Source organism: Hippopotamus amphibius, chromosome 12, assembly GCF_030028045.1.
Source record: "Hippopotamus amphibius kiboko isolate mHipAmp2 chromosome 12, mHipAmp2.hap2, whole genome shotgun sequence".
Lineage (NCBI taxonomy): Eukaryota > Metazoa > Chordata > Mammalia > Artiodactyla > Hippopotamidae > Hippopotamus > Hippopotamus amphibius.
Window position 1 is genome coordinate 14,247,172 of NC_080197.1, and position 18,075 is coordinate 14,265,246.

The following is an 18,075-nucleotide window of genomic DNA, read 5'->3' on the forward strand; positions in this document are numbered from 1 at the left end:
CTTCTTGCAGGAGATGGCCCCCAGGTTGTCTGATTTTCCATCCATCCAAGTAACACGGTTACCTTCCCACCCCTCACCTTGCTCCCTGCTAAGAGTGAGCCTCTGTCCACCCACCCCAAGTGGCCCTTGCACACACCCTGTCCTGCTTCTTGTGTGTGATCTGCTACTGACCCGAGCTTGCAAAGGGACTTTAGGGGCAGGAGGACAGATACAGGGATATCTTAGGGATATAGACAGAGGCTGCAGACATGCCCAGGCCGAGGGACACCTATAATTGTGCATGGAAATGCCAAGGTCTGGAGGGACCGGTCTTACCCTTCTCTTCTGAGCCTGGGGGGCGGGCTTCTGTGCTCCTGAATTAGGCCTTTCCACTCTCTGCCTCCCCAGGCACAACAGGGTGGGGGTGGCTTCTCTGGCCCAGTCCCCCACCTGCCCACCAGCCCAGTCAGCCTCCCTGTCCCAGGTTCAGGCTGAGAGCCGCGTCGGGGAAGCCGCCGAAGCTGGCAGAGACTAAATGCCGTGGGGAGCTGGGCTGATTCCTATCAGGCGAGTCATTACTTGAGGTCTGCTGCTCTCACATTAGGCCCCGCCACAGGGGACTGACCCCCCGAGAGATAAGGGAATCCAATCCCTTAGCTGAGAGCACATCGCAGCCTAAGCACCTCCGTCCAGACGCAGAGTGGGGCGGGCAAAGCCCGCCAGCCAGCTCCATGTCGTTGCCAGGGAGCCTGGTACAGCAGCCGCCCCCAGCCACTCCTCCAGCCCAGCCCCACTCACTGATGCAGAACCTTCAAAGCATCGTGTGGAGGGGTGGGGGCCACCCAGTCTTCTCCCCAGTTGTGCCAGGCTCTGTGGCAGCCCTGAGCTGGAAGGGGTATGGCAGATTCAGGGGGCCAGGGTCCCCTAAAGACTTGTTTATTCATTTATATATCCCTTCTTTATTTTTTTTTTTGCTGCATTTGGTCTTCGTTGCTGCACGCGGGCTTTCTCTGGTTGTGGCGAGTGGGGGCTACTCTACTGAAGTGCGCAGGCTTCTCGTTGCGGTGGCTTCTCTTGTTGCAGAGCACGGGCTCTAGGCACGCGGGCTTCAGTAGTTGTGGCACGTGAGCTCAGTAGTTGTGGCTTGCGGGCTCTAGAGCACAAGCTCAGTAGTTGTGGCTTACGGGCTTAGTTGCTCCGCAGCATGTGGGATCTTCCTGGACCAGGGATCGAACCCATGTCCCCTGCATTGGCAGGTGGATTCTTAACCACTGCGCCACCAGGGAAGTCCTTCTTCATTTCTTTATTGTGAAATACAGCACACTAACAAAAGGGCGTAAAATATAAATGTCCAGTTCAACAAATAATTACAAAGCAAATACTCCTGTAACCACCCACCAGCACCCCAGAAACCCCCACGTGCCCTTTCTTGATCATAACTTCTCCCCGCAACCCCTTCCTCCAGTGTTAACCACCATCTTCTTTTGTGATCATCACCTCCTTTTCTTTTTTCCTTTTTTTATGGAAGTATAGTTGATGTATAATGTAGAAATTATAGGTGTACAATAGAGTGCTTCACAATTTTTAAAGGTTATAATCCACTTATAGTTATTATAAATTACTTGCTATATCCCCGTGTTGTACAATATATCCTTGTACCTTATTTTAAACCTAATAATTTGTACCTCTTAATCCCCGCCTCCTATCTTGCCTCTTTCCCCTTCCCTCTCCCCATTGGTAACCACTAGTTTATTCTCTATATCTGTGACTCTGCTTCTATATCTGTGACTCCGCTTCTTTTTTGTTATGTTCACTCGTTTCTTATATTTTTAGATTCCACATATGAATGATATCATACAGTATTTGTCTTTTTCTGACTTATTTCACTTAGCATAATGCCCTCTAAGTCTATCCATGTTGCTGCAGATGGCAAAATTTCATCCTTTTTTATGGCTGTGTAGTATTTCAGTGTGTGTGTATTTATATATATACACCACATCTTCTTTATCCATTCCTTTAGGGTTGATTCACCCATGCAGACATCACTAACATTATAGTTTAATTTCATGTTTTTATCTAAATGGAACCACACAATACAAATGATTTGTGTCTTGCTTTTTTTGGTCCTCAGAATTGTGTTTGTGAAATCACACGTTGTTGCCTGTAGCTACAATTTTTTCATTTTCACTGCTGTATAGTATTCCATGATTTATCTATTCTCCTGTCCATGGACATTTGTGCTGTTTCCAGTTTGAGGCTTTTATGGAGGATACTGCTTTGAACATTGTTTCATGTGTCCTAGTGCCATTTTGCATGCATTTCTCTAGTGTAGAGAGGAGCAGAATAAACTCATCTTCAACCTCACTAAATAAAGCCAAATTGTTTTCCCCACGAAGAAATGCATGTGTCCATCGTACCATATCCTCGCCGACAGTTGGTACTGTCAGATTCTTTCATTTGTGTTAATCTGGTGAGTATACTAGTATCTCATGCCGCTTTTCATTCATTCACTCACTAGTCACTCACACATTTAATTTATGTGACAGCCTGGTGTTCTGCCAGGCACCATGAATGCCTGATGAATAAGAGATGTGGTCCCTGCCTTGCAGGAGCTCACACCCCAGAGGGAGGGAGGGAGGGGGAGAGAGAGAGAGAAGAAAATGATAGGGAAATGCAATAATCCTTACAATGGGATAAGCTTGGGGGCCCTGGACACACAGGAACAGAGCCTGGAGGTCTGGGAAGCTTCCCTGTTGGAGGTAATATTCAGTGAGACTAAAAAAGAGTAGGAATGGGGGAGGTGAAGGCAGAGAAGAGAAAAAAGAGAGGGACTGTCTAGAGGTGGGACAGAGCAAGTCATCCTTAAGGAATTACAAGAACTTCAGCCAGATTGAGGCTCAAGTTAGGATGGGTGGTTGGGGGCATGAGGCTGTAGAAGTCAGCAGGGGCCAGGCAGCAAGCATCTTGCAGGGCAGACCAAGGGGCTTGTATAACTCCATCCTGAGGGTGGCGGGGAGCTACGGCAAGGACTAACGCAGGGGAGTGGTGTGGTCAGCTTGTGTTAAGAGCCCCCCTGGCAGCTTATGTGAGAATGAATCAGAGGCAGCCACTCCACACAAGGGTATCCAGACCAGTGGGGGTCCCAAGAGACACACCCCCAGCTCCACAGCCCCTGCTTCTCCTGGGCTGGCCCATCATTTAGCAAATCACCCTCACCTTCATCTCGGCTCTGGGAGGAGAGCAGGGAGCTGTTTGTGGACCACCTGACCCTCATTTCTGCTGGTTTCCCCTCTGCTAACCACCCTCTGGCCACAATGGGCATCTTGCCATTCTTCAAACATGCCAGGCATTGCACCCACCTCAGGGCCTTTGCACCTGCCATTCCCTCTGTCTGGAATGTTCCTTCCAAAATATCTGCTTGACTCACTCCCTCACCTCCTTCAGACTTTTGCAGAAATGTCTTTTCCTTGATTACCCTATTTAAAACCCCACATACACCTTCATCATCATTCCCCATTTGTCCTTCCCAGCTTTATTTTTCTCCAAACCACCATTGACATACTGTTTTACTGATGTGATTGTTTAGTGTCTTTCTCCTTCCATTAAGAGGAAAGCAGGGACTTCCCTGGCAGTTCAGTGGTTAAGACTTCACCTTCCAATGCTGCGGGTGCGGGTTCAATCCCTGGTTGGGGAGCTAAGATCCCACATGCCTCCAGGCCAAAAAACTCAAAACATTAAAAAAAAAACAGAAGCAATATTGTAACAAATTCAATAAAGACTTAAAAAAAAAAAAAAAAGAGGAAAGCACTGTGAGCCCTGGGATTTGGGTCTGTTTTGCTTGTTCCTGGAACCCCAGTGCAAAGAGCTGCATCTGGGACATCATAGATGCTTGATAAATATGTGGAAATGAAGGAACCAATATCATTAACATCAACAGCAACAAAAAATCAGCATGAAGCCTCACTGTTTTAATGCAGTTTGTTCCATTTATTGGGTAGCTACCAGGTGCCAGGTCCTATGCTAAGCAATTGACATGCATGATCATCTGAGTTAATTGCAAGATGAATGGTTTTGTTAGGAAGGCACTATTATTCCCATTCTACAGATGAGGAAAACCAAAGTTTGGGATTACACAGCCAGGAGTGACTCTAGAGCCTTAGCCTTGATCACTGTGCTTCTCTGTCCCCTCACTAGGCAGATGGGGATGCTGAGTCCCAAAGAACTGCAGGCATTTTCCCAAATCAATCAAAGAATAAAGCCAGGGTGAGAATTAAAACCCTCTCATTGCACTGCATCCCACATTTCTGCAGAGGACGTGCCTCTCCCAGCACTGGCCCTGGCCAAGCAGGGAACTCCTTTAAGACACTGCCCTCCAAGGGGTCCATCTGAGACACCCGCCCCTCCCCTAGAGCAGATTGAAGCTGGGGGGAGGGGCTGCCACTCCATCCCTGCTCACACCTGTATCCCCTACAGAGATGTACCAGTTCAGCATTCAGGAGTCGGCCCCAGTCGGCACAGCCGTGGGACGCGTGAAGGCCGAGGACTCGGATGTGGGCGAAAACACAGACATGACTTACCACCTCAGGGAGGAGAGCGGCAGTGGCGGCCATGTGTTCAAGGTCACCACAGACAGCGACACTCAGGAGGCCATCATCGTAGTGCAGAAGGTGCGGCTGCCCCGGGAAGGATGGGGGAGGCAGGCCCCAGGGCAGCAGGGTCGGGTGGGGGGGGGGCACCGATGAGCGACCAAATACCCCCACCCACTCCACGCCAGGGATTGTCTCTCCAGAGACCCTGGACCAACCTGGGAAAACACTGATGGTGTCATTCCCATTTTACAAGTGAGAAAATGAGGCACAGAGAGGCTAAGTGACTTATCCAAGGTGGTACAGCTAGTTGTCAAGAGTCAGGATTCAATCCAGATTTGAATCCATGCTCTTAAACACTACACTGAGCTACCTCACATTCACACCAGGCCCTTCACATTCATCGTTTCCTATTATTCCCGTGTTGCCTTCTGAAGGAAACATATTATACCCATTTTTACAAGTGAGAAAACAGAGGCTCAGAGAGGTAAAAGGGCTTGCCCCAGATCACACCTGTAAAGGGTAGAGTGGGATTTGAACCCAGATCTGGTGACCCCAAAGTTCTTCCCTTCCTGAGTCTAACAGCCTTGCCATGCACTGGCCAGCCCAGGAACCAGAAGCTAAAGCAGCAAACTCAGCAACCCCTAGGGAAAGGCGACGGAGGTCAAATAAAAAAGCAAAAATCCAACTTCCAGGACTTGGTCACGGGCTTGGCATTTCAGGGCTGCACAGGCCTTTCAGACCATCCACTCCAGCCCTGCTGCCCCATGGAGATCTAAATCTCCTGCCCTGGCCCACAAAAGGTTGTAGGCCTTTGGACACCCCCAGATATGGGATGCTCACTCCCTACCATTGTCCAGCTCTTCCTCCTCCCATTCAGCCAGAATCTGTCTCCTTAAATCTGCTCCTATCAGCCCAAGCCCTGCCCCCTGGGACCCACAGAAACATCTGCCCCTTCATTCACTCAACACACAAACTCTCTACCTGGCCTTGAGGTTTTTAGGACAGAGAAAACTCCCAGCTTCTTCAACAAGGATAACAATGATACTAGTAACTTAGAATGAAGTGTTTACGATGTGCCAGGTGCCCTTCCACTGCTTTCCATGTATTAACTCATTTAATCCTTACAACAACCCTCTGAGGTACTATTATTGCCCATTTTATAGATGAGAAACTGAGGCCCTGAAAAGTTCAGTCATTTGCATCCAAGGTCATGCATCTTACAGAGCAGTTATAGATCTATGGGCCTGGCTCCAGAATCTACCCTCTTAAGCATTACATCGTTTTCAGTCTTCTGATCTCCATTTGTCCTCACTGAAAGATGAACCCATTTCACAGATGGGGAACTGGAGTCCCAGAGAGACCCAGCATCACAGAACAACAGAATCAGGCCCCAAGCCCAGCCTGGGGACCCCAGCACAGCATTTGCTCTCATCCCCAATGATGCCCCTATCCTGCCCCCCTCTCTTCCCTGGCTCTTGGGCCCCTTCCTGCCTGCTCCAGCAGTGGTGCTTGAGGTGTCTCTGTGGAGTCCGTGCTGGCTCAGTGAACAGAGCCCCCAGCTGATTGATGACCCGGCTCCAGAGCCCATCGCTCACTCCCAGGCCAGGCCCACGCCTGCCTCCTTGCATCCTGATTTCCCAGGCAACAGGATGGAGGAAGGAGTTAGGAGGTAGCTCTTCTTCCCCCCCACCCAGCTGCTGGAGAAGGGGGAGGGGAGATGGGAGGTTCTGAGAGGAAAGGAGGGTCCTGACACACAGGGCAGGTCTCCAGGAAGGTGGCCCTTGCCGCTCAGATAGCTCCCCCACCATGTAACAGAGGTGCCTGTGGTTCCACCACTGCAATTTCTCTTTACTCTAAGGCATTGTCCTTAGGAGGCCAGCGCCCACACAGCCATGGAGCTCGTCCATCAGAGGGTCACCCACCAGCACTCCCTGATGAGAAGCAGGGCTCAGCATGGCTTTAGCCAGATCTCTGAGGAAAGCTCTAAGGCAGCCCGGCTTATCAGGCTCAACTCACATTAGCAGCTGCCACCGATAGACCAGGAACGTCTCATTTAACCCTCCCACCTGAGGTTCAGAGAGGCCAAATAGATTGCCCGCAGACACAGAGGCAGTCAGCAGCGGATCCAGTGCCTTTCCTCTCATGGGACTGGGACTGGGGAGCCGCACTGCCCAGGGTTTGAATCCCACCTCTGCTAGGGACTCACTGCTAAGTGACCTTGGGCAAGTTATACAGCCTTCTCGGTCTTGATTTCCTTAGGTGTAAAATGTGATGATAATAATAATTTAATATAAGCCTCTTTGGGATGTTGTAAAATTAGATAAGTCACTATGTTTAGAACACTGGCACCTAGTGCTTTGTAAATTAATAAATTAATGTCCCAACCTACTGTGCCCTGTAGCAGGAAGTCTGGGCGTCAGTACTTGACCCTGTGTCTCTGGGCAAGACTGTCCCCAGCAGGACCTTACTTTCTCCACCTGTAACTCCAGAGGGATGGTCTGGGTCTTGGACAGCTGGTTCTGCGGTGCAGCCTGATATTCCCGAGCCCCTGCTGAGTCAACTGTGACCTTGGGCCCACCCTGCCCTCTCTGGGCCCATCCCCCCTGACTTGGGATCAGTTCGCCTGGAGGTGTCCAGCAGACCCCAACCCACTCACCGGCCCTCTGCTCCTTCCCCCCTCCACCACCCCCAGCGCCTGGACTTCGAGTCCCAGCCGGTGCACACCGTGGTCCTGGAGGCGCTCAACAAGTTCGTGGACCCCCGCTTCGCTGACCTGGGCACGTTCCGCGACCAGGCAATCGTGCGCGTGGCCGTGACCGATGTGGATGAGCCCCCCGAGTTCCAGCCGCCCTCCGGCCTCCTGGAGGTACAGGAGGACGCGCAGGTGGGCTCCCTGGTCGGCGTGGTGACGGCGCGGGACCCCGACGCCGCCAACCGGCCCGTCCGGTGAGACCCCCGCCCGGGGCCGACGCCTGCTGCCTGCTGCCCCGCCAGCGCCCGCCGACAGACGGCGGGCAGAGGGGGAGGAGGGAAAGATGGTGTGGGGGGAGGGGAGAGAGAGGGACACAGAGATGGAGGGAAACAGGCCAGGAGCCAAAGGGCAAAGGAAACAGATTCAACAACAGTCGCAGAGAGACAAGGGACTCAGGATAAGGGTTCAGCCTTGGTCGTCCACACACACACACACACACACACACACACACACACACACACACACACAAGATAATTTCATCCTTCCAGCTCTTCAGGTCAAAAACGTTGAAAACATCCTCAAGTTCTATTTTTCTCTCACACCTCCCTCCAAACCATCAGCAAACCCTGTCATCTCTGCTTTAAAAACATCAGCAGAATCTGACCACTTCTCACCTCCTCCACTGCTACCACCCTGGTAGCAGGGAGGTCCAAGCCACCTCTTTCTCTTGCCTGGATTACTGCCTCCTTGCTGGTCTCTCTGCTGCTGTCCTCACCCTTCTTCAATCTAGAATGGGCACAGGAGCCAGGCAGATCCCACCCAAATGTAAATCAGAGCGAGGCCCTCCTCTGCTCAAAACCCTCCAAAGGCACCTCTTGGGCTCAGGATAAAAGCCCAGACCCTCACAATGCCCCCCAGACCCTACCCGATATGGCCTCACTGTAACCTCTCAGACCCCACCTCCCACTACTCTCCTTTCCTGGTTCACTCTGCTCAGCCACACGGGCTGCCTCATAGCTCCACAGATACACCCAGGCCACCTCTACCCCAGGGCCTTTGCAACTCCTGATCCCTCTGCCTGGAATGTTCTCTCCTTAATGCCCCCATGGTTGGTCCTCTCACTTCCTCCAGGACTTTCCTCCAGGACTTTTCCTTCTCAGTGCAACCTTCCCCAACCACCCTTTCTAAAATGCCAACCCGACCCCAACCTATCCCCACACTTCCTATCCATTTTCCTTTGTCCTTCATCACCATCCGACCTGCTACCTATTTTTCTGATGACTTCGCTTGTCCCTCCTCCTAAAAGAAAAGTGCCAGGAAGGTAGGGATACATGTCTGTGTTCACTGCTATATCCTCAGGGCCTCCCCCACTGCCTAGCGTTCAGTGGACACTCCCTGATGAATGGTGAATGAATGAAATATAAAAACAGAGAAAGACTGAGAAAAGAGAGAGACTCCTGGAGAGGCAGCGAGACCAACAATGCGAGAAAGTGACCAGAGAAGAAGAGCAGTGGAAAGAGGGCAGGAGTAACTAAAGGACAGAGGGACCTACCTGACACCGTAGGAACAGAGAGAGGCGACTTGGAGAGAAAGCCAGAAGGGGAAGAAATAGAACCAAACACAGAGAGAGAGGCAGAGCAGGGAGGGGGGCAGGTGGGTGGAGGGGATGAGATGCTGCAGCACTCTTGGTGTCCCTGGAAGGGTTTGGGAGCTGCAGGGGTTGGGGAATCCCTGACCATGGCCCAGGTTGGAAGAATGTCAGATACAAACTGATCGAGAAGAGGAGGTCAGGATGGGGCAAATGGCCATTGTTGGATGAATAGGAAAAAGTGTCAGGAGCTCCCTGCTTACTCCCTGAAACCCCTGTATATAGTCAGTGAATGATCCCTGAGCCAACTATGTGCCTAGCTCTGTGCTGAGCACTGGAGAGAGAGGGAAGGGAAGTTACTTTGAGGATCTCTGCATTACACAACTCCAGATGGGTAACATTCCCATCATCATCCATGTGAATGGCTCTCTCAGATTTGTACAGTGCACAGCCTGTGCAACCTTACATGGCAGCCCGAGGTGAGGACACAAAGATACCATCCTACTTAATTACCCACGGGCTTCCAGACTAGGAGCTACCCTCAGGGGTCTAGAAAGACTTCTTAGAGGAGGGAGGAATTGAACTGAGCTGGGTACCTGAGTCTGGTCAGGTGTAACTATGAGGAGAAGGCCATTCTGGGTGCAGGCATATGGAGGCAGAGGGGTGGTAGGTGTGCCTGGAGAAGAGTAGACTGTGATAGCTACAGAAGGCTTAGGGAGAAGTCTGATGGGCCTCAAAGGTAGGCTGAGGAGCTCAGACTCTGTCCAGAGGTCCAGAATGCCTCCTAGGCTGCTTCCACCCTTCTGAAGGTGAAAAACACCCTCGGAACTCCTCCACCGTCCTTCCATCCCCGCTGTTGGTAGGCACAGTCTTTAAATATCCCCATCAGCCTCTGACTCAGCCCAGACCTCTCCCAGGAGGGCATTATCACCCATGTTTGGCAGGAAACTGAGGCCCAGGGAGGGGAGGAAGCTTCCCCGGGCTCTCACAGGGAGTTAATAACCAGCAGTAGGAGCCTCACCCTCGCCTCCCAGGTCTGTGCTCCAGTCTGCCTGCCCCCCTCCTCTCCAACATCGCTCTCCTCACCCCCTCTCAGCCCTCTGCCTCCACCCTCCATTGACTTCCCTTCCCCCCCTGCTTTTATCTGCACTGAAAGGGCCAACTTTGAAACCTGCTTCTCACCTCCTTTCATCTCTCTTTGCCGCCCCTTCCCTGGGGCTCCTCAGATGTGGAGGCGGTGAGGAGCTTGAGACAGGTCCAATTTCACACCACAAACATTTACCCAACTCCTCCCCCGTGCCCGGCCCTGAGCCAGGACTGAGATGACTCAGCCAAGGGCAGAGCTGGGGAGGCATGCCCACTCTGTAGGGGACAGACGTGGAGATGGGAGGCCAGAGTAGGGGTCCTCACAGGTCACATGTGTGGCCCAGAGCCCGGCTTATATTCCAGCTCTCCGAGTTCCAAGGGTCCTGGACTCGGTCAGCACCTATGCATTGCCATGCATCATGTCATGTCAAACACTGATCCGGGCAATGGGGAAACAGTGGTGGTAAGACCCAGTCCCTCCCCTCATGGAGTTTGCCTTCTCCTGCCAACAAGTAGTTGAATGTTTTGACACAAGTCAACAAATGGTTAAAAGGGATCCTTGCTGATAAGAGCAATGAAGAAAATAAACCAGGTAGTAGGATAAGGGGCCAAGGGGGGCTACTTTGGATTAAGTGGTCAAGGAGTTGGCAGATAAGCTCACACCAGAATGATAAAGAGAGAGCCAATCAAAGATTTGGGGAAGTGCATTCCAGGTGGAAGGAATAGCAAGTGCAAAGGCCCTGAGGCAGGAACAAGCTTAGTGTATTCCTGGAAATGAAGAACTGAAGTGGTATCCTGAGAGATTTTGCCTAGCATGGTATACACCTGGAAATACAGAAATGCAGATGTACAGTGATTCTTCTGAGTCACTGCACTGGAGAGAGTGGAAGATGCCTCATACTGTGGCTTTTGGCCCTCAGGATGTAGTGTACTCATTTTACAGATGAAGAAAATGAGGGTCAGAGAAGAGAAGTGACCCTCCCAATGTCACTTCCCCTGAAAGGGGAAGGAATGAGATTTAACCCATGATTGTCTGCTTCTTGAGTCCAGCCTCCTGCCATTTCACCCCTGCTTCTGACTCTCTTTGTAGTTGGAACAATTTCCAGCCCTATGCTGTGCCCTCCCCTGTGCGTGAGGCCCAGAGAGTCAGGCAGGGGCAATGGGAAGGCTGGGGCCCCGTGGAAGTGAATCTAGTGACAGATCTAAATCTGAGTGTGCCAAGGCAAAGGCTTAAGGACTAAGGAGCTCCAAGGAGGGGCAAGGACTCTGGGCACCAAGGAGGGATGGCCCCTGAGCAAGGATGAAGAGAGTGAGGTTGAAATGTGAGGACAGCACTCCAGCGTGGAGTGATAGTGAGGGCCTGGTGGCAGGAACAAAATCGTGGAGCCAGGAGGTTATGTTCAGGAGCAGGGAGGTCAGCTGGATGAGCTCATGTGAGGGGAGAGGAGGTCAGGGGGGCCCTTGGGGACAAGCTGTGAAGGACCCTGAATGTCAGATGAAGGTGTGGGACTTTATCCTTAGACAGTGGGAAGTCTTGGAAGGCTTTTGAGAAGAGGAGAGGGCTCGGATGGCCCAATCTCTGGATTAGGCAGCCTTGCAGATAGACTGGCTGTTTTTCAGCCCAGCCCCACCTCTACCAGCCGCAGCCCCCTCATGCATCTTCCTTGAATGCCAAAAACAGGTGAGCCCATGCTGGACCGGAGAGAGTGAACACTTCATTTCCTCCCAGCACTCCACAATGGGCTGCAGCAGAAAGTACATGGGCTTTAGAATCAGAGAAGCACTGGGTTTGAATTCCAGCTCAGTTGTAGAATTGTGGGAAAATCACTGTATCTTCTCTAAGTCTCAGTTTCCCCAGCTCTAAAATGGGTACCATGGTAGTTTCTGCCTCATTGATTTATTCAAAAAAACAGGTACTGAATGTCTATATGGACCAGATTCTGTGCTCAGTGGTCCCAGGCTTGGAGGGAGGATTAAGTGTTTGGCACATAATAGGTCCTCAGGAAATGGACATTACCATTTGTCCTGGTAGTCTGGACACCTGTTTCTCCCCTTCATTCTGCAACCAGTACTAACCACATACAAATTTCTAGGCATCATGTGTGGGTTGGGAGGAGAGGAAAGAGTCAAAGACAGGATGGAGTGAGCAGAGAGGAATCCCCAGGTCAGGGGAGCAGCCCCTTTTGCATCTGAAGAGTTTCCCCCACTAGGAGCTCAGGTGGGGTCTGCGTCATTCAGGCTGCTGCATACGCACATGTATGCACACGAGCCCAGACACAGGAGCACCGGGCAGCCTGGACACGCATGAATCTGCAGACTCTCATATTTATCATGCCTGTGTGAGCTATATATGCACATATTTATGTGGAGAAAACCCACATGCTCACTCAAGCCAGGAAGAAGTATCCTCCCCACTTCTCTCACCCTGACCTTGACAACAGCAGCATTTTGTGCTGTTCCCAGGGTGTGGGAAGCCCTCAGGGATACCTGGCTGGCCCTGAGGAGGGTGTTCTTAGTTAGACCTGGGACTCTGGACAGACAGCCATGGCTTGGAAATTTGGCTCTGCCACTAACCAGCCCTTTTGACCCAAGGCAAGGCACCTGGCTTCTCTGAGCCTCAGTTTCCTCATGTGTAAAGTGGCAGCAGCAATGATGAGTTATCTGCAAGGACTGGAGGAACTCGTGCATGTGAAGCCCTTACACAGGCCTGGCACAAAGTTTTGCTGAGCAAATAAAAATAAGAGCTAATCCGTACGCCATGTGACAGGTGCCCAGCACTGTTAAAAGCGTTTTATTGGTGTTTTATTGGTAGTACTTGTCTAATCCTCACAACCACCCTGCAAGGTAGATATTATTATTAGCACCATTTTGAAGAGGAGGGAACTGAAGACCAGAGAGGTTAAGTGACTTGCTCAAGGTCACACAGCTAGGTTTCAAACCTAGGCTGATGGCCACCAGATCCACACTCCTGATCATTCCCAGGCTTTCTTTGCATGCGTGCACACACACACACACACACACACATGCACGCACACACTAACGGATACATACCCACACTCTCTCACCGCACTCTTCCACCCATACCTGCTCCTGTTCCCCTCCCTCCCCCCCCAGGTCCTGGATGACCAAATGAGAAGTCGGACAGTGAGATTTGAGCAGAACCTTCTACACCACAGATGCCTCCTGTCCACAAACCACTGGCAATGCTCCCAGGCCCATACACGGTGCCTCCCACCCCCAGGCATGCAGATCACACACTGGGTTGAAGGATGTCCTGTGTCCCCCTACCAGACATTTCTGAATGCTCATTAGAATAACAATAGTTCTCACTCAGGAAGTCATTTTCCTGGAACCCGGCTAGGTGCCTGTCCCCCAGCTAGGCATTTAATTCTCCCAAACACTTGCAAAGTAGGAGTAAAATCATTTCCATTTTCCTGAATATTAAGGCTCAAAGATGAAGTGACTTGTCCGGGGACATCGTGGATCCAGACCCAGGGCTGAGCCGCTGCCTCTTGTACCTTCCAACTGCAACATAACATCACACACGCGTGCGCGTGCGTACACACACACACACACACACAGTTTCCACCCACAACACAGACACACAACTCTTGCACCTACATGTGAGGGGTACAAGCCTCCCCTGCTACCCTCCACGTCTGCCAGGCCATGCTCCTTGCCACACGCCACGCCCTCCACCCCTCCCTCCCACTCACTCGCTGGCTCCCTGAGCTGCGACAAAGCCACCTGGGCTCAACCAGCCACACTGACCTGCAGCCCCAAGTCTTTAGCTGGTTAATGGAGGCTCCCCGCGGGCCTCCCCAGCTTGGCCTTGGGAACAGCTGCCTCCACTTAGATTCCAGCTCCCCGCTTCCCCTCCGGGAGGGAACAAAAGAGAATAACTGAGAGGAGGAGGGCGAGGAGGAGGGAGAAGAGAGGAAAGAAGGCCGAGCAGAAAGGAGAGGAGAAACAAGAAGGCAGTGGGCATCCTCCCACCAGTCCTGCCTCACACCCAGCCGTGACCAGGCCATCAGGAGCCCCAGGCTGTGTTATGCCCCTGGCTCTCTCCTGGACTCACTTCTCCCACCTGTAAAGTCAGGAGGAGGTCTCCACAGTTCCTTCCAGCCGAGCTGACACTACTCAGAGTCTGGTTCTACTTCCTTTGGACGCAAACATCCAACAGACCAGGCCTGGGGCAAAGGCAACCTGAGACTCCATGCATTGCCACTTTGGGTGGTTCAATGAGCTATAAACAACTCTGGGTACAGATGCCCAAACTGGGGGACAAATTCCAATTCTGTGACACTCCCTGTGCAAACTTGGGCAGGGTTATCGCTAGCCCTTATGGCACCTTTTGTAAATAAGAAAAAGATCCCCCTTTTGAGCAGATGCTCCCTGGGCTAGGACACAAGGCTGAGTAAGCAGAACACTGGCTGGACTTCACCCCCACTTCTCCTCTTCAGCCTGGTAACTCTGTGCAGGACACAACCTGCACAACCATACTTGGCAGCCCTAAGCTTGGCACGTTTCCTCTCTGCGCCTCAATGTCTCCATCTGCAAAATGGGATGAGCTCACATGGGCCTCACAAGATGCCAGGCAGGGAGGGACCTCGTCTGTCTTGTTTGCCATTTTATTCCCAGGGCTTAGCACAGAGCAGCACAGAGAAGGCACTCAACTAATGTTTAGGCTTAAAGGAACAACAGGAGGGATGGCTGGAGGGAAAACGTGAGCTACTAACTGCTAAGTGCTGTACTGGTGGGAGGAATTATCATCTTGGATCTGAACCTCTCCACACACTTTCACCCAGGTCTGGGGGACCCAGGCTGATCAGGGCCAAAGAGGATGTGGGCTTAGCAAGCTTAGAGACAGGAAGGAGCATTAAGCTAGGACTCAGGAGACTGGCTGTAATGCCCACTACACCCATGTGCCCAGGCCTTTGCAGTTTGCCACTAAGCCTCCACCTCCACTACAACAGTGAACAGGAAAAGAATAAGGGCTGTCACCTATGCCCAGTTCCATGAATTACCTCCTCTAACCCATACCACTGTGAGGTATGAATCACCCTATTTTCCAGACAAGCAAACGGAGGCCAAAGAGGTCCAGTGACTTGTCAAGGTCACACAAGTGGAGTAAGAAGCAGAGTCAAAGCCAGCTCCCAAATCTATGCAGTCCCACTGGGTATCATTAACCTCATTCAACAGATGAGGAAACTGAGGCTCAGAGAGGTTTGGTGATGCAACCAAGGCCGCACTGAAGGGTCATCTCAGGGCTTTGGGTTCCCAGTAAAGGGTGTTTCTGGTATCCTCACCTCCCTGGGCCTCAGCTTCCCCCCGGCTCTGGAAGATGGGGGAAGGGCCCCTTTCCTCCTGCTGGTGGAAGGGGCTAGGGCCCCGCCTGGGGCCCCGCCCCACCACGTTCCTTTGTCCGCGCTGCACAAAGAGCCCTTGCTTGGCATTCGGGGCCTTTGTCGGCCGCGCAGCCTGGCGGCGCCCCCGCCCGCCTTATCAGCGCGGGGAAGCGGCGGACAGAGCTGGCGGGGCCTCTCTGGGCCGCCGCCGCCCGAGACATGTGTTGGACACGGGCCTTTCAGGCCTGGAGCCGCCGCACAAAGGCCCGGGAAGAAGGCGGAACAAAGGGCTTTTTCACGCGGCAACTGAAAAGCCGCAGATTAGCACGGGCGTGCTGCGCTGGCGGGGAGGGGCCGGCGGCCATCCTCCCAGACCCCTTCCCGCGGCCTCTGCTCAGCCCGTGTCCCGGTTCCGGGGCCTCCGGAGAGCCTCAGAGCGGCAGAGCCGACCCTCTCTCTCCTGCTTAAAATCCCCCGTGGGTCCCCAGGACACTCAACCCCCTGAATTCTGCACTCTCCCTGTTCTGATGCCTCCCCCTCCCCACTTCCCAGTTCTGGCCTTTTTTTGCACCATTCGCCATTCCCTGAATAATTCTCACCTGCCTTTTGCAGCTTCCGTTCCCCCTGCCTGGAATGCCAGCCTGTCGCTTTCTCAAGCCTAGTTCTAGGGTCACCTCTTATGGAAAGATAAGAATCAAATATCCCGTGAGTGCTAACTCTGTGCTGGGCACTTTGCCTTCTTCCAGCCCTCACAACGACCGTGGGATGCAAATTATTAGCCCCATTACCCAGCTAAGGAAACTGAGGCTCAGAAAGGTTGAGCGTTGCCCATGGTCACAAGGCAGGTACCCAGTGCAGCTGAGATGCAAACTCAGATCCATTTCCACTCCTCGTCTGTCGGAAAGGGTCTCTCTGCTTCTTGTGTCTCCCAGGCAGGTGGTTCCTCTTTCGGGACAGGGTGGAGGGACGGGGCACAGGCTCCACTGGCGCCGGGGCACCTTCAATCAGCCCCAACCTGCCTCCCTTAGGTACGCCATTGACCGCGACTCGGATTTGGACCAGATCTTTGATATCGATGCGGACACGGGCGCCATCGTAACCGGCAAGGGGCTGGACCGAGAGACGGCCGGCTGGCACAACATCACGGTGCTGGCCATGGAGGCAGGTGAGCCAGGGTGCGGGGCGATGGCTGAGGGTGGGGCTGTGGGCGGGGAAAAGCCCAGGGAGGAGGGGCCAAGGGCTGGGAGCGGGGCAAAGAGTGAGAAACTGGGCGAAGCTGGGATGGAGGAGTGGTCAGCAAAAGCTGACCTGCAGGAACAAAGATCTGGAAAGGATCCCAGGCCAAAAAGGCAGGGCCAGTCTTGGGACTGGCTTTCTTCCCTCAGCAATTATTAAGCCCCTCCTACACACCAATCCCCTAAAAGAGGATCTGAAAAAGAGACTGGGGATACAGACCCGAACAAGATAGAAAAACTCCTGTCTCCATGGGGTAGAGCTAGACTGTCAACAAACTGAGAGAAAAGGTGTGCACATTGCAGCTGATGCTAAGTGCTGACAAGAAACTGGGAAAGAAGAAAGCAGAGGAAGGGGATTCGCAGGGGATGGTTTCTCTTAGGGGAGGGCCTCTCTGGGAAGGAGACATTTCAACAGAGAGCTCAGTAAAGTGAGAGAGTCATGCCGTCATCGAAGGGAAGAGTGTCCCAAGGAGAGGGAACAGTCCAAGAAAAGGCCCTGAGGTGTAGTTGGCCTAGCATTGGAGGAACAGCAAGGAGGCCAGTGTAGTTGGCAAGGGGCAGAGTGGTCAGCCATTGCAGGATTTTTAGACTTGACTCCGTATAAGGTGGGAGTCACTGGGGGGTGGTTGAGCAGATGAGGGAGTTTATCTGACATGATACTTCTGGCTGCTGCATTGAGAATAGACTATTTGGGGGCTGCAGGGCGGGGGGAGGAGCGGGGGCTCAGTTAGAAGTTACATGTGACAGTGCCTGGAAGATGAGATAGTGTCCTGGCCCAGGATGATAGCCATGGAAATGGTGAGAAGTGGTCCGTTTGGGAGACAGGCTGAAGACAGAGCCCCTGGACCTGCTGATGGGATGATATGGAGGAGGGAGATGGAGAGGGGTCAAGGATGACTCCAAGGTGCTTGGCCTGAGTTTCTGGAAGTGTGTGTGTGTATGTGTGTGTGTGTCACAGGCAGTTTGGTGCAGCTGGGGAGGAGTGTGAGCTGAGAGAGAAAGAGGGTGCCCTGGGACATGGGGTCCAGACAAGTCAGGCCATGGAGGTGAGGAGCTGAGAGCATGGGGGTTCACAGCACCCCAGGAGTAGGGAGAGGGCAGTTCCAGGCCTCCTCCACAACTAGAGCAACGCTGACACTGCCCCTGCCCTACCTGCAAGCTCCCCCACTCTGTCAGTTCTCCAGTCTCAGGAGCCAGCAGAGCCACCAGCAAGCAGTGGTGACAACAGGAATACTCAGAGTCTCTGAGCCTTGGGCTGGGGCAGGTGCCATTCAAACTCCCTTCTGCATGCCCTGGTCCCAAGCCCCTCCTGCCCCTTCAAGCCCTCCTGGCTGCCATCCTCCTCCTCCTCCCCCTGCTGGTGCCTCCCACTTCCTGGGCCCCACCAGCCCATTCCAGCCGAGGAAGTCCCTAGGCTGAAGTTCCCTTGTCTCTTTCAACTTTGGTTTAAAAGAAAATACAAAGCTGGCTCAAACCTCAGTGCCTGCTGCTCCCAAGCCTTTGAATCCACTTCTCCACCGCATGAAAGGGAGATAACAAAGGTGGCCAGAGAGGAAGT

At 52.8% G+C, this 18,075-nt stretch overlaps 1 protein-coding gene across 2 annotated transcripts in view; it reads left to right on the top strand.

Moving 5' to 3' along the window:
* The window catches only part of CDH22 (cadherin 22), a 71,684-nt gene that overhangs the window by 32,505 nt on the left and 21,104 nt on the right, over window positions 1-18,075 (top strand). For both annotated transcript variants that reach the window (XM_057702547.1, XM_057702546.1), the window contains exons 5-7: window positions 4,453-4,646; window positions 7,261-7,514; window positions 16,311-16,447. In XM_057702547.1, coding sequence (XP_057558530.1) covers window positions 4,453-4,646; window positions 7,261-7,514; window positions 16,311-16,447 — 585 coding nt within the window. The remainder of the gene's footprint in view (window positions 1-4,452; window positions 4,647-7,260; window positions 7,515-16,310; window positions 16,448-18,075) is intronic.